Source organism: Macrotis lagotis, chromosome 2 (assembly GCF_037893015.1).
Source record: "Macrotis lagotis isolate mMagLag1 chromosome 2, bilby.v1.9.chrom.fasta, whole genome shotgun sequence".
In the NCBI taxonomy this organism is placed as follows: Eukaryota; Metazoa; Chordata; class Mammalia; order Peramelemorphia; family Peramelidae; genus Macrotis; species Macrotis lagotis.
Window position 1 is genome coordinate 21,674,388 of NC_133659.1, and position 15,711 is coordinate 21,690,098.

Genomic DNA, 15,711 nt, shown 5'->3' on the forward strand with positions numbered 1-15,711 from the left:
TCTCAGAGGATACATTCAAGTCATTAATTATGTAAACATCATCAAACTCAAATGCAACAGCTATTTATTGAGTGTGTGCCATGTACTGTGAGAATAACCTAAAAAAATCTTAGGTAGAGTTTGCAATCTATAGATAAGATGTGTTTTTAGCTAACTATCATGCTAGCTATAACCCAATCACCAATCACTCATTAAGCATCACATATGTATACGATACTTCAGGATATCTACCATTGCAGTCTTTGTGTGAGTTGAGGTGATAAGAAAAGGGCACAAAAGTAAATCCAATGTGGAGCCTTGGACATTCCCCAAAGAGAAGGCAGCAAAGGAGAAGGATATTGTGAAGGGACAGACGGGTAGGAGAAGAAACCAGAGAGTCAGAGACAAGAAAACAGAGAAAGCCAGAGAAAGAATTTTCAGGAGTGAGAGATTGGTTAATAATCTCATAAAACACTGATAGGTGAAGAAGGATGAAGGCCGAGAATGAAGAGATCACCAATAATTTTCAAGTGTTCACGAGTAGGTTCAGCTGAGCAATGGATTCAGAAGTCACATTGGAAGGTTTGAGAAGTGACTGGGAAGAAGGGAAAATTAAAATGATTTGAACAAAAAGATTTTATTATTAATGATTTTTGTCATGAAAAAGAAGGCAGCTATTTTTCTTTTTCTTTTTTCTTTTTAGGTTTTTTTTTGCAAGGCAACTGGGCTTTAAGCGGCTTTCTTATCCGCTGCGCCACCTAGCCGCCCCCAGAGGACAGCTATTTTTCAATAGGTCATTCAAGAGAGTGGTAGTGTAAAATGAAGGTTACTTTCAGGATGGGGAGACCCAAGAATGTTGGAAGCCCACCAGAAATTGGCAGATAAAAAGAGAAAGGCTAAACAATATACATTCACTAGGAACATGTGCTAAGAGATATTGAAGTAAAGTGCTATGTCCATTCCTAGGAGGGAGGAGAGCATTAAGAAATGCACTTTGGAAGAGTTAGTAATGGAGCTGGTAGAGTGGAGGGGAGGGGATATAATGGAAAGATTATAGTTTGTTAGGTTAGTAATGAAAAGCCCAGCAGGTCAAAGTATCTACCACTCCAAATTTGCAATCACATATAACTATTAAAATTGTTTTTAATTTTATTACCGAGGAATTTCATTTTCTATGAAATTTAATTAACTAAAGGTGCTAGTTAAATATCTACCATAATGGAATGGAGTAACAACATGTGTTTTATGCCTCTCCCTATTTTCTTCATTTAGTGCTCAAATGAAAATACTTTGGCAAAAGAAAAAAAATATAAAAATATATATACATATTGGAAAATCCATATTTCAAGAATGAAAGTTATTTTAAAAGTTGTGCTTAAGGAGAAAATTAAGCAATAAATTATCTTTATGCTGTTAGTAAAAAGTGTACCGTGAGTTCAGCACATTTCAAATGTAAATTGTATGACTTAATTATTAGCTTCATTTAAATTTTTTTCCTTCCACTGGAAAGAGAGATGTCCTTCTGTTTTAAAGAAAAAGTGTTCCAATCAGGACTGAGCCCTGAAGCATCACTGGAGATGATTAAAAAGAATTATTACTTTTATGAATTTTTAAGCTTTTTCAAACAATAAAAGAACATAGTCCTTCCAAGGACTACCCAAATGACCTACTGTAGAGTTAGCTTTGAACTTGGGGAAAAGACGATATTTAAGGGGAAAAAAAGGATGCTTGGGTCCCACCCAGAGTAAGCAGAGTAGCCCGTTGTTTTCTTGACCAGCTCTTTCCCCATCTCATAGCCACTTGGCCAGATTTAGAGCAGAGGAGACAAGGAAGTTATTTGAAATTTTAAACAATTTTAACTCCAACCATTTTCTTAGAAGCAGAATTGCTTTTTCTAGATTTGTCAGGAGTCAAAAAAAAAAAAGTCTTTTGTTTAAAGGAAATGAAATAAGTCTTGATCACTATTTATATGTCTTCTTCCTCTCTTCTTTGTAAGCATTCAAAGATTTTACCAAGAGTGCAGACATTTCCAAAGGTCGCCATCTAGGCAAATTAATCTGCATTAATTTACCTCCTCATATTACATTACAGTGGCCAAATACCACTTAAAACTGCACTAAGACTTAAGGGATGCTCTGTGTATTGAAAGGATGTCTGTATATTGAGAAAGAAATGTGAGCAGAGGACACAGCTTTGGAAGAGACCTCAAGGGTCATTTAGCCTAAGCTGAGTACCAAGGAGAACCAGACTAAGGTCAAACAAATACTAAGTAACAAGCAGAATTTGATAGAGATCCCCAGAGTCAGTACTCAAAAAAATTAACTCCCCCCCAAAAAACCCACAAGCTTTTCTTTATTCTCTCCCTCCCACTGGGAAAAGAGGGGAAAGGAAGAAGGAAAAATCCAACCTCGTACCAAGTACATGTGGTCAAGCAAAAGAATGCCCCATATTAGCCGTGTCCACAAATATGTGTTACATTCTCAAACTTGAGTCCATCATCTCCCTCTCAGGAGATATCAATGGCCAAAAATTGTAAAGGATGTCCATAAACAGATTTTTTAAATTTCTAAACCAAGTAGTCTTCTTCCTGCCCATACCATCTCCTACTGAGGGTAATGAGGTATTTCTAATAAGGAAAATGATCTCCTAAAAAAACAAGTTCAGTAGAAACAATGGAAGAAGCCATGGTTCTAGATTCAAAGGATTTGGATTGAAATCCTGTCTCTGCTGCTGCTTATCTGAGTGACCTTAAACAAATCAAATAATCTTTCTGTGCCTCTGTTTTCTGATTTATCAAACTGAGTTGTTTGCAGGATATAGCTATGGCTTGGCAGTGCACAAAACTCCTGAGTGTGACCCTAATGAGATTCATTTTTCCCAATTGAAATAGAAATACATTCTTGTAGACCATGTACTGACATAGAATAGCACAAATTAATATTATCTGTTGTATTTTTAGTTATTTTATGAGGATAAATGAGAGGGGGCAACTAAAAGTATTATATCAATATAAAATGATATAACAATGCTCTAAAACATATCAATGTAACATGTATACATATAAATAGGTCTACAATTTATAGACATGCAGATATCATATAAATTATATATAGTATATATCATATAGAAAATATATGAGGCAGATAATAACCAGTCTAATTTAGAAAAGAAGCTAGATACCAAGAGGTAATACTTGTTAAAGGGTAGGCCAGAAGAGGCAATTTTTATTATGAGGTAATTTCCACAGGCACAAGAATTAGCACTGGACTTTGAGTCTGAAGCATTGAATTCCAGTCTTAGCTCAACACTGATCCTGGTTTCCAGCTCTCTCTCTTAACATTTCGTTGCTAGGTGGCCCCGAGCAAGAAAATTCATCTGATTCAGTATACCAAGTCTCAGACTTTGCATCTGCTCAGTAGGAATGATATTTTCATAAATACCTATCTTGCAAGGATCTCTCCAGGGAAATGCTTTGTAAACTTTAAAGCAAACACTCTTTAAGTGTTAGTTATGTGAGGAATCATAATCCTTTCTAAGGGCTTTATGAACTGTTTTCCAAGAAAAAAAAATGTAACATCATCTGTTCCTATAAGAGGCAGAAGAAAATGCACTTACATTATCAAACTTTTTTTCCTTTTCAGGCTGTCACCCAATTAGAGCTTTTTGGGGACATGTCCACCCCTCCAGATATAACCTCTCCCCCAGTAAGTATCTATTCTTTACTTAGGGTTTTCCAGGATTTATTTTTTGTTGTTTTTTGATTTTCTTCTCCTAGCATCCTCTTCTCTTCACTTAACTGTTACCATGCCTAAGAAAACAAGGTTGTTGTTTCCAGAGAAAAAAGATGACAATGGGATGGGGATGCTGCTTGTATTCTGAAGATGTGAATCAGTCTCTCTCTCTCACAGAGACACATTCTCTCTCATTCTCATTCTCTCTCTCTCTCTCTCTCTCTCTCTCTCTCTCTCTCTCTCTCTCTCTCTCTCTCTCTCTCTCCCCCTCCCTCCCTCCCTCCCCTCCCCCTTTCTCTCCCTCTTCTTTTCCCCCTCTCTCTCCCTCTCCCCCTGTCTCTCTCCCTCCCCCTCTTTCTCCGGGAGACTCCCCTATAAGAACAAAACTTACCTAGGAATCCAGGCTGGTACTAATAAACAGTCTGTGGTTGTACAAAGCTGAGTGTTGTTGGGAAGGAGAGCACGGGAGCCAGGCAGACCCTCCATGGAGTTTGCCCACAAGGGTGGCATTCTCTGTGTGTCTCTCTGTATGGGGTTTACCCCATGCTGTAGGGGACCCACAAGAAACTTGTTTTCGTGGACAATAAAGTACTCCTAAGGGGGCAAGAGAGATGATGCCTCATTAAGAACAGGGAAGGGCTGCACAAGAGAAAGAAAAGTCTTTTTTAAATCCCTACTGACTGCCAAACACTGTATTGTCAATGCTCTCTGACTCTACTGGTCTCACTTTTGCCTGATAACTCAGGTCCCTAAAATTAAGTTTCTTAAGTTTCCCCTGGCCTAAATTGTAATTAAATTGTAAGTCATAGTTAAGCCAGAATGGTTTCTCTCCCAGTTCTGGAATACACTTCATCCCCTATCCTCTACACCTCCACTAAAAAATTATTGTTTTACTTAATAAGCCTGTTTTCTTCTTCCCTTCTCCCTGACCCCCTCTTCCCCCAAAAAAGGGACAAATCCTTTGTATCCAATAAGCATAATCAAAGAAAACAAATGATTTGTCATTAGAAAGGAGTCACAGAATGGAATGACCTGGGAAGTCCCACAATCTCAGTGTTTTCTGGTGTATAGGGATACCCTGATAAATACAAGAGGTTTTCCACTAAGCCCTCACTGGTGTGGCTGAAGTTGCTAGGCAGTCTCCAGGGCCAACCTCCTGCAGTGCCATTGCCATGGGCCATTGGCCAGATGTGCAGGAAGAAGGGGCAGTGACCTCTTTGCTGAGCACAGATGGCACCAGATTCTTCAGTCACTGATGCCAGGAGGGGAGTCCGGGGCCAGCTGTACATCTCAAAACACCAGATGACAGTGAGCAACCTCCTAATAGTAGAAATGGAAATAAGACCATCAGATTGGAATCTTGCTTTTTTGGCTTAGGGCTTAGTTATAACCTCAGAGGATATATACTCCTGTTATCTGACCTCCTCCAGAGGTAGGGATACCTTTAACATCACCCCTGCTATTCAACCAGTCAGAGACTCAATAATCCCAGTGATGGGAGAGTCATGACTACCGTAGATCGTCCTTCCAATTTTCAGGCAACTCTAGGAGTAAGGACGTTAATAATGAGTCCAAAAGATACATCATGGATCCTCCAACCTATGGCTCCTAGGCTCTCGAGTTATCCCTTCAGATATTTAAAAACAATGAGGAAGACAGCTGGGTGGCTCAGTGGATAGAGCACCAAACCTGGAGTCATGAGGACCTGAGTTCAAATTTGTTCCCTGACACTTGATACTTACTAGCTGTGTGATCTTAGACAAATCATTTAACCCCGTTGCCCCACCAAAAAAATAAAATAAAATCAATGAAGAACCCCCATCTCAATCTCACAGTCCTCATCATATTAATATTTCTTCTATGGGAAATATCTTAATTTTTTTGTGATTTTTATGTTAGTTAATAAATGTGAAGGTGAAGGTACAAAGGCAAAAGACAGTTCCCACTAAAATTCAAATGAGTAACTTAACGTAATCATACAGCACAGCTTCAAGGCCCTCACCATCCTGGTCCTCATTTCCAATATGTCAGTGTTCTTTCTAAAATGAGCTGGTGTGGTAGACTGGGAAGAACCCTCTCTCTGGAGATTGTATCTTCTTCCCACTGGAGAGAAGCTGTCCTATGAAGGATCTTTGCCAGGGAAGGAGCATGGCAAGTCTGGCCTTGAAAACCGAGACACAGGAATGGGGAAAGAAGTTGAAGAGAGGAAACTTGGCAGGGGCTCAGAGCATCTTAAAAATCTCTCCAGAGGTTCTAGGAAGGGGTCAAGTTATGGCTCCAAGATTCTGAAATGCTAAGGATAGTGGAGAAGATACAAAGGGAGTAGAAGAAGGATGGAACTAAGGAACCCAAGGCTGAAGAGAAAAATCTAAGTGTAATCTCCAGGGCTCTAAAGTCCTACAGAGAAGAGCAGTTTAGAGCCATAGACCCACTGCTGCACTGGAAAGAGTATCATGTTAAGAGACAAAGGAACTGGATTTGATTCCTGGATCTGCCATTTACCTTCCTATTGTTGTGTAGTCATTCAACCTGTTTCCTTATCTATAAAATGAGGGGATTGGATTCCACCATCTCCCTTAGAGTTATAGCTCATGGGAGCATAGAATTATCCTGCCGAGGTCCTCATTTTACATCCCAAGAAAGAAGTAACTATTCCAGGGTCATTTGAGTAGTAGAAATCTGAGGTAGGATTTGAACTCGGTGCCTCTTGATTCCAGTCCCATCTATCTACTGTCCTACCCTGCCACTTACATCTTTCTTGTTAGAATGGTGCAATGGATAGAGTACTGGCATTGGAAGCAAGAGGATGGGAGTTCCAATCCAGCCTTAGACACTTGATAATACCTACCTGTATAACCTTGGGCAAGTCACTTAACCCTGACTGCCTCATATTCAGGGACATCTCCAGTCATCCTATTTCATACCTGGCCACTGGGTCCAGATGGCTCCGGAGGAGAAAGTGCAGAGCACCCCCACCACTTAAATCCAATTCATGTGCTTTTCATGGCGTCACCACCCTGATGTCATGGCCTTTTTCGAGAGTGAAGGACAAACATCATTTCTGAGAAAATCACTTTGCTGAAGACAAGTCCTAGATGATGCATGGACTGCTCATTCTGCTTTGACTTTTGAGTCTCACTAGAGTCTCTCCTCCCAGACATTCCAATGATCCTCTTTATCATGCTTCATGTTATTCTCTTTTTCAGACTCCTGCAACTCCAGGTGATGCCTTTATCCCGTCTTCATCTCAGACACTCCCCTCTAGTGCCGAAATGTTTGGTTCTGTACCTTTCAGCACTACTGCTGTACCCTCAGGTAAGGAAGAACTCCCTAGATTAAATCGGGTCAGCCTGAGAAGGACCTTCACCCACGTCAGATCCTCTGGAGTAGAGAAATGACACACACCATCCACCCACATTGGCCCCCAACATTCCCAAGGGTATTCTGAATGAGATTAAAATATAATCATGGAATAGTTAACAAAACATTTTCAATTGCTTAAACATAGATAAGATTACATTTTAGAATGCAGTCAATATGCCACCCACAGGGTTTGTGGTTTTGACGTTATTGTTCAGTCATTTAGCCATGTGACTCTGGGGACCCTAGGGTCCAGGGCTTATCCTGGTAAGGATACTGGAGTGGTCTGCCAATTCTCCTCCAGTTGTACAAATTGGTGGCCCCTGCTTCTACTGAAATTTGACATCATTGATCTAGAGGACCTACCTCTTACTCATTTAGGAGGTCACTGAGAAGGTGGAGAGGGCAGGAGGAAAGGGAAAGGGGTTGACTTTCATTTCTTTCACCTATTAAATGATTTACACTACAGTATTTCTAAGGGCCCTTCCAGCTCTGTTCTAATGTTATATCTTAATGTTCCCAAGATAGTAGAAAGATTATTTATTACCTATGGAGTCAGAAAACATGGGTTCAAACTCTACCTCTGACATGCCTTAGTTTCCTCATTTGTAAAATGAAAGAGTTGGAGTGGATGGCTTCTATGGTCCACTGTAACTTTTGATGTCGAATTCCACAATCAAAAGTCCTAATTGTTATAATTATTTATTTTGTTTTATGGTCACTTCTATCTCTAATATTCCATGTTCTGAAGATCCTCCCAAAGGACGCTCTTAGTTCTGACATTCTATGTTCTGAGATTCCTCTCAGCTTTTGAATTCTCTGTTCTAAAGTGCCCCCCCCCAGTCAAGACATTCTCTGTTCTGAGGCCTCTCCCAGTCCTCACATTCTATGTCTAAGGTTCCTCTCAGCTCTCCTATTCTCTGTTTTCTTTTCTCATATTTGGTGACTCCCAGACTCCTTTTGGTTTCTTTTATGCTTCTCCAAGGGACTCTGAGTCATCTTCCTTGATTGCCAGTTACACTGGCAGCCTTATATTTTGTCCTACAATGAAGAAAAGAATATTCAAAAGGGAAAGTCTTTTGAAGAAAAACCTGAATCTGGAAATGACCCTTGATTATAGCTGTGAGTGCTTTCCACCCTTCTAGAAATTGAGAATGAAAGTCCCAAAGCATTCATTTTTCACTTTCATTCACCCTTTGCTGATAGGATGAGGAGGATATAGAGCAGAATCCCATAAATGCCTTGCTTGGGTAAGTGTGGGCTGATCAGGTCCTCTTTCTGGTCCTCAGCATAACTTCATCTATCTAATGGATATTATAAAGAAAGAACCATCAGAAAGGAATAAAGAAAGAAGGAAGCAAGCAAGCAAGGAAGGAGGACAGGGAGGGGAGGGAGGGAAAAACAACAAAACTACTCAATAGCATTTGATAATGTAAGCAATTTTGCACACCCTTATTCCCCATCTCTTCAAGGAAGGGAGAGGAGGGCATTTTGTCCTCTCTTCAAGGGGCCAAGATTAGTCATTTTAATTACACAAAATCCAGATTCTATTTTTAGTTCTTTCAATTTACCCCATTGTCATCACTAGGTATATTGTTTCCTTTTCTGCTTATTCTCTGACTTTTTCATATTCTCACTTATTAAATGTCATACTATCCCATCAGGTTCATGTCCCAAAGTTTGTTCAGTCATTCCCCAATCAATGAGAATCTAATTTTGTTTCCAGTTCTTTGCTATGATGACTTTTTTTTACTGGGCCTATGTTGGTATATAAGGAACCTGACCTCCTTGGAGTAGATAACCTAGGAAACACATGGATCTTTTATAATTCACCAATACTCCAAAAACAGTTTTAGTTATTTAGTAACCTACCTTTTCCTTCTCAAAAGAAGCATTTACCTTCAGCCACCCACCCAAATCAATAGTCGCTCAGTTGTTGTATTCTTTTCCTTAAATATAAAATCACTTCCAGTTCTGTGGAGACTATATGAAAGAAGATAGTGGTTTTCTCCTTCTCGTCTTTCCTCCTCCTTATTGATTTTTTCATTAAAGGCAATTTTATTCCTGTCTTTGGTTTTTATATATCCTTAATTTCCCACTATGTTCCTCTTTTGTCTTCTTCTAGGAGAACCAGAATAAAGAATAAAATAAAGAATAAAAAGTGTGATAGAAGTTTGTCAAAATGAACCAGTCCTTCCCCCAAGTGAGCTGTATTGGTTCTCATTGCCCATAATCCCAGTGGATTCCTATGTCTTTCCTTTGGGCCAACCTGTTTATTTTAATTTCAAAAAATTCACTTTCACTTTGGTTGTTTTCTTTGTCAATTTTATTTGCATTGTGGCTGTCATTGTATAGATTGTTTTCCAAGTTCTATTTACTGAACTTGGTATCAGTTCATACAAATCTTCCAATATTTCTCTGAATATTCAGCTCTTATTCACTGTTTCTCAATCTATGAACATCTTATACCCCACCTCAGATTTGTTGCTTCATCCAGAATTTTTCATCTACCACTGAAGGAAGATAGTTAATAGAAAATAAAATTCACAGAGGCACTTCAGCTAATCATCTCTTTTCAATTCCTAACATGTCTATACAGAAGCCACTTAATATTTCCTATCTCCTGATGAATACTCCCAAGTAAACTGTTCATAACTACTTAATACTTCCAAGTTAAATTCATACCAATTTTAGGCTTATCACAGGATTTTGCAAGATCCAAGATTTCCCACCAGGCCAGATAAAAATGTAGCTCAAAAACCAAAGTTCCTGAGTGGTATTCTATTCTCAGGACCTTCCCTGAAAGAAAATGGTGGTGAGAGACCTACAAATGCACAGACACAGAAATCCATTTCCCTATGATTCCCAACTGTGATTCCAAGTTTCCATGCCCATCCCCCCTCCCTAAATATTATGCTCTCAGCAATTGGCACAGGGCCAGAGAGACATGCTAATAGCTATCCAGAAAAATGTGCTCAACCCATCTGTCAGCCCTAGTTGAAGAAGAAGAGAAAGAAAAGAAAGAAAGAAAGAAAAAACCGGCTCCGATAGAATCAGCATCTCTTGCACTGTGGATCATTCTTGGTGATCAAATGCTTGCTTGGAAATTCTCAAGCTATTGCTCAATTGCTGTTGGTAGAAATCTTTTGTCTGCTCATTCCTGGGGATGGCACAAGGAATGCTGGCCTCAGAAAAGAAGAAAAGGGTTCGAGCCTTAACTCTACTCACCACCTGTTAGCTGTAGAATGGGGATCAATGTAGTATACCTTTTGTGGGGTCCCAGATTCCATATACATATATATATATATATATATATATATATATATATATATATATATATATATATATATATATGAAATAGTGATACCTGAACTTTCTCTCCCTGCCTCCAAGAGTTTCTGTGAGAATAATATAGCCCTAGAGATTAGACTCTTGATTTCATTGATATAAAGAATTTCTGGATGAGGAACTTCCTGCTACCAATGTCAATGGGCACCATGGAAGCCAGTCATGGTACTGAGAGAAGATCAAGTGCCTTGTCCAGGATTATTTAATTTAGCATTAACACTGTTGTTGTTGTTGTGAATTAGAATACTTTATTGTTATATAAGTACTCTGATTGAATTCTCCTCCCCACCTTATTCTCCTAGGTTACGTTGCCATGGGCGCTGTCCTCCCCTCATTCTGGGGACAGCAGCCCCTTGTTCAACAGCAAATCGCCATGGGTGCTCCGCCGCCAGTGGCTCAGGTGATGCCAGGGGGTCAGCCAATAGCGTGGGGCCAACCAGGTATCTTCCCTGCCCCCCAGCAATGGCCATCTGTAGCTGGTCAGTTCCCGCCCACCGCCTTCATGCCAACACAAACTGTGATGCCTTTACCGGCTGCCATGTTTCAAGGTGCCCTTTCCCCCCTCGCCACTATCCCCACCACCAGCGATTCCACCCGATCGAGTCCCCAGACAGACAGGCCACGGCAGAAAATGGGTAAAGAAATGTTTAAAGATTTCCAGATGGTTCCGCCTCCCCCGGTTCCCTCCCGGAAACCCGACCAGCCTTCCCTCACTTGTACCTCAGAGGCCTTCTCCAGTTACTTCAACAAAGTCGGGGTGGCACAGGATACAGATGACTGTGACGACTTTGACATCTCACAATTGAACTTGACTCCTGTGACTTCAACAACACCATCGACCAATTCACGTGAGTAATTCCCTTTTATCTTATACCTCTGGGGAAGGGACACGCCTCTAAAGACAAACTGGAATCCAGAATATCACCAGATCTCAATGGCCACTGATTGATTAACTGATTAATTTTCAGCCTTATCAAGCCCATAAAGTAGAGATATTACTATGTTCAAATAAATGGGTGGTTAAAATTCCATAAGATTACAAAAAAAGGGCCAAAACAGCCCCTGTGCCAAAGTGGCTAACATTGTAATTGGCAGCTAGGTAGCCCAGTGGCTAGAACACCTTGGAGGACAGGAGTTCAGATCTGACCACAGACATTTGACTCTCACTAGCTAGGTGACCTTGGGCAAGTCACTTAACCCTGATTGCTTAGCATCCAGGGCAATTGCCAGTCATCCTGATTCATATTTGGCCATTGGATGCAGATGGCTCCAGAGGAGAAAGTGAGGCTGGTGACAGCACAGCCCCCTCCCTTACTCAAAACCAATTCATGTACTTATCATGGCATCCACCTCCCTGATGCCATGATCTTTGGAATGAAGGATAAACATTTGACATTGTAATGAGAGAGACAACATGGAAACAGTGATGTGTGTATATGATGTACACGATCAAGACAGAAGGTGATTATAGAGGAGAAGTCCTAGCAATTGGGAGTTGGAGAAGAGTCCTGGGATGGGTCTCGTGCAGAAGATGAAATTTGAACTGATTTCTTGAAGAAAGCCAGTAAAGCCAGGAAATGGAGGGAAAGAGGGAGAGTGCTCCAGATGTAGGGAGCAGCCAGAGAAAATGCCTTGGAGTCTGGAGATTGTATGAGTCCTGTATGACAGCAAAGAAACCAACGCCACAGATCAAATAGTGTGGTAGGGGTTGGGGATAGGAGCTAGAGGGTGAGAGATTGAGACATAAGAAGGAAAGGTAGAGGGAGTCATGCTTTTGGGGGATTTTGGTGTCAAACTGAGGGTATTATTTGTGATCATGGAGGTAAGAGGGAACCACTGAAATTTATTAAGAATATAGGGGGGGTAGCTAGATCATGCAGTGGAGAGAACACCAGCCTTGGAGTCAGGAGTACCTGAGTTCAAATCCAGTCTCAGATAATTAATAAATACCTAGCTGAAAATCGCTAGAGAATGGCTTAGAGTTGAGAGAGAGCCACAATTGGGGCACCAAATGGGAGAACATTGTGATGTTTTTATGAGAGTCTACCCCAGAGTGAGTCTTAAAAGAATCTAGGGATCCTAAAAGTGGAAGTTAAAGAGGAAAGGCATGCCAGGCATAAGAATTAAAAGGGTAAAGAATTGGAGATGGGAAACAGACTATTGTGTGTGCAAACAATGAGGAAACCAGTATGGCATGGAATGGTGGAAAGAGTGTGGACTGGGAAATAGGAGACTTGTTTTTGAATCATCTCTAATCTTATCTCAGTGACCAGACAACCTTTCTTCTGCCTCAGTTTCCTTATTTGTAGAACAAATCTTGTCATTTATGCTTCACCAACTGCTCTGAAAAATTAGGGGTTGTCTCTCTCACTCTCTTCTCATCTATCTCTTTGTATATCTCTCTGCTTCTTTGTCTTTTTCTCTCATACATATCTTCTCTATTACATGACATTTCAGTAAATTTTCAAACTTTGTAGGAGTGACTTAGTTCAATAATGAGCAGTCACCTCCAAGTTATATTGGAAGGAGAGGAGGACATAATTAACTATGCTAGTGTTAAATAAAATATTGTAAAACATTTATTACAAGTATTACCGTACAATAACATACCAATATAAAAAATTTTATTTGAATTTTATTTATGACTCACCTCAGAAAAAACATATTTTTCAAAAAAACCCCCAGAAAAGTCAAAATGGGTCATTTTGTAGAATTTTGTATTATTATTAATAATAGCAATAATAAAAATAACATTTATATAGTGCTCTAAGATTTGCAAAGAGCTTTGCAAATACTATTTCATTTAATCGTCCAGCAACACTGAGGGTAGGGGTTTTTACTTTACAGTTGAAGAACTGTAGGTAAAGGAAATTGAATAATTTGTCTGAGATCATGTAAGTATAAGTATCTGAGGCCAGATTTGAACTTAGGTCTTCTTAACTCCAGACTCAGGGCTCTATCTGCTGTGTCACTGAGCTTCCTAACTTTAAATTATAAAACTTGCAGACTATTTTGCATGCATGACCTCACATGATGCTCACAATTACTCCATGAGGCATAGATTTTACCCATTTTAGAGATTGGGGAGCTGAGGTCTAGAGGGATCAATTGGTTTTTATGATTATAAATTTTGAGCTGGAAGGGATCCTATAAGTCATCAAATCTAAATCTCTCATTTTACAAGTGAAGAAACTGAGTCAGGTCATTGTTAAGTGATGTACCCAGAATCAAACTGCTAGTGAATCTCACAGGTGGGATTTGAAACCAGGTCTCCCAAGCTTCCAACTTTATGTATTTTACCAAAGTACCTTACCTTGTGACATGTTCCAGTCCATCTACAAGTATTTATTAAATGCCAACTGTATACATAGTAGGTACTAGGAATATATGTTCACAATATTCAACAAGCCCTTCTATCAAAGATCTTATGTTTTAATGGTGGAGATAGCCTGAAATCAATTAAAAAGAGAGAGATACAGAAATAGGAAGATGGAAATTCCCTCAGATTGGAAGCTAGAAGGGCCTCTGCTGAGTCCCCAACTTTGATCCTTACTACCTCTGTGGCTCTGGAAATACCCATAAGATCACAAAGAAAAGGTTCTTAGGATAAAGAGTTAAGTTACCTCATTCTACAGATGAGGAAACTGAGGTCCGGGGTGGTCATAAACTCATTGACCTAGATATAAACCTAGTCTTCTCTGAAGCTCATAGATAGAGGGTCACACTACTAGTAACAGAGTACAGAGGTGAGAGGTATACCAGCTTTCCCTGACTCCACAGTCATTGGTCTTCTCACTTTACCCTGATGCCTCTGAGCATAGTAGAGACAGTTGATTTCTCCACCCACAAAAAGAAGATGGGGAGACTCACACTCCCTCATGGCACCCCTGTGAAGGACACGCCTTCTAAAGTGCTAAGTTAAAGTGAGCCACTGTTATTCTGAAGTCATGGAATCTATTCCTCCAGCATCTGTCTAGTGCGTGCCTCCCATGCTGGCTGCCAATTGGAAAGTGATGAATGAAGTGCCTACTTATTTCAGTCCAATGATGGGAGGAGGGGCTGGAGGCAGCAAATACTGCTCAGCATCATAGCTCTGCCATCTGCAGAGCTGGGAGCCATCTGGGGGGGAGCGGGGAGGATAGTTAGACCCAAAACACTTTCTTTGAAAAGCCATTGGGTCCCTTAAAATCCAATCCAAGTTCTGTCCTGGAATAAGAGTCACCAAACTCTTACTCCTTTTTTCTTTGGACAACTGGGCAAATAAACAAGAGGGTACAACAGACTGAAGCCACCTATAAGTATCAACCAAGTACTTACTAGTGGGCAGTCACTTCGCTGAATTCTAGAACTGTAAAACTGTAAGGAAAAATTAAATGTGACAGTAAGGAGAGCGCTGGACAGAGAAGGGGACTTAGATCCTTCTAGTCCCAGTTTCTTTTCTCTTTAATAAAAAATTCATTTTTAGCATTTTTTTTCTTTTTTTTTTAATTGAGTTCCAGATTCTCTCCCTCCGATCCTCTCCTACCCATTTGAGAAGGCAAGCAAAATTTTACCAATTATGCATGTGAAATCATGTCAAACATTTACTTATTAGTCATATCACAAAAAAGAAGCAAAAAAATGTGAGAAAATCATACTTCAGCTTGCACTTAGTATTCATATGTTTTCTCGCAGGAGGTAGATAGCATTTTGTTCATCATCAGGCCTTAGGATATGTCTTGGATCACTGTCTTGATCAGAGTAGCCAAGTCTCTCGCAGTTGATTCCATGACAGCATTGCTATTACTGTGCATGATGATCACCTGGTTCTTCTCCCTTTACTTTTTACCAGATCATGAGCTTGCTATGTTTGGTTATTTTTTTGAAACCACCTGCCATATTTCTCACAGCACAATAGCATTCCATCACAATCATATACCATAATCTATACAATTATTCTCCAATTGGGAGGCATCCCCTCAATTTCCACCTCATTTCAATCACAAAAAGAGCTGGTATAAATATACATATACATATAAATATATGTATATGTCTTTTTCCCCCTTTTTAAAAAACTTTATCTTTTAGTGATATAGACCTAGTCGTGGCATTGCTATGTCAAAAGGTATCCAAGGTTTTATACACCTTTGGACATAGTTCCAAATTGCTCTCTAGAATGGTTGGATCATCAAATAACTTGCTTTCTCAATGAGAGATAATAGGATTGATAGAAGGGAGAAAATTTGGAACTCAAACTTTTCAAAATGAATATTAAAATTAATTTTACATATACCAGGGAAAAATAAAGTAGAAT

At 39.8% G+C, this 15,711-nt stretch overlaps 1 protein-coding gene across 6 annotated transcripts in view; it reads left to right on the forward strand.

The window, feature by feature from the left end:
* Positions 1–15,711, forward strand: part of DAB1 (DAB adaptor protein 1) — a 297,592-nt gene that overhangs the window by 256,928 nt on the left and 24,953 nt on the right. For 5 of the 6 annotated variants that reach the window (XM_074221333.1, XM_074221337.1, XM_074221331.1 and 2 more), the window contains 3 exons: positions 3,621–3,683; positions 6,917–7,025; positions 10,721–11,266. In XM_074221333.1, coding sequence (XP_074077434.1) covers positions 3,621–3,683; positions 6,917–7,025; positions 10,721–11,266 — 718 coding nt within the window. The remainder of the gene's footprint in view (positions 1–3,620; positions 3,684–6,916; positions 7,026–10,720; positions 11,267–15,711) is intronic. The other variant, XM_074221334.1, reaches the window with a different exon arrangement.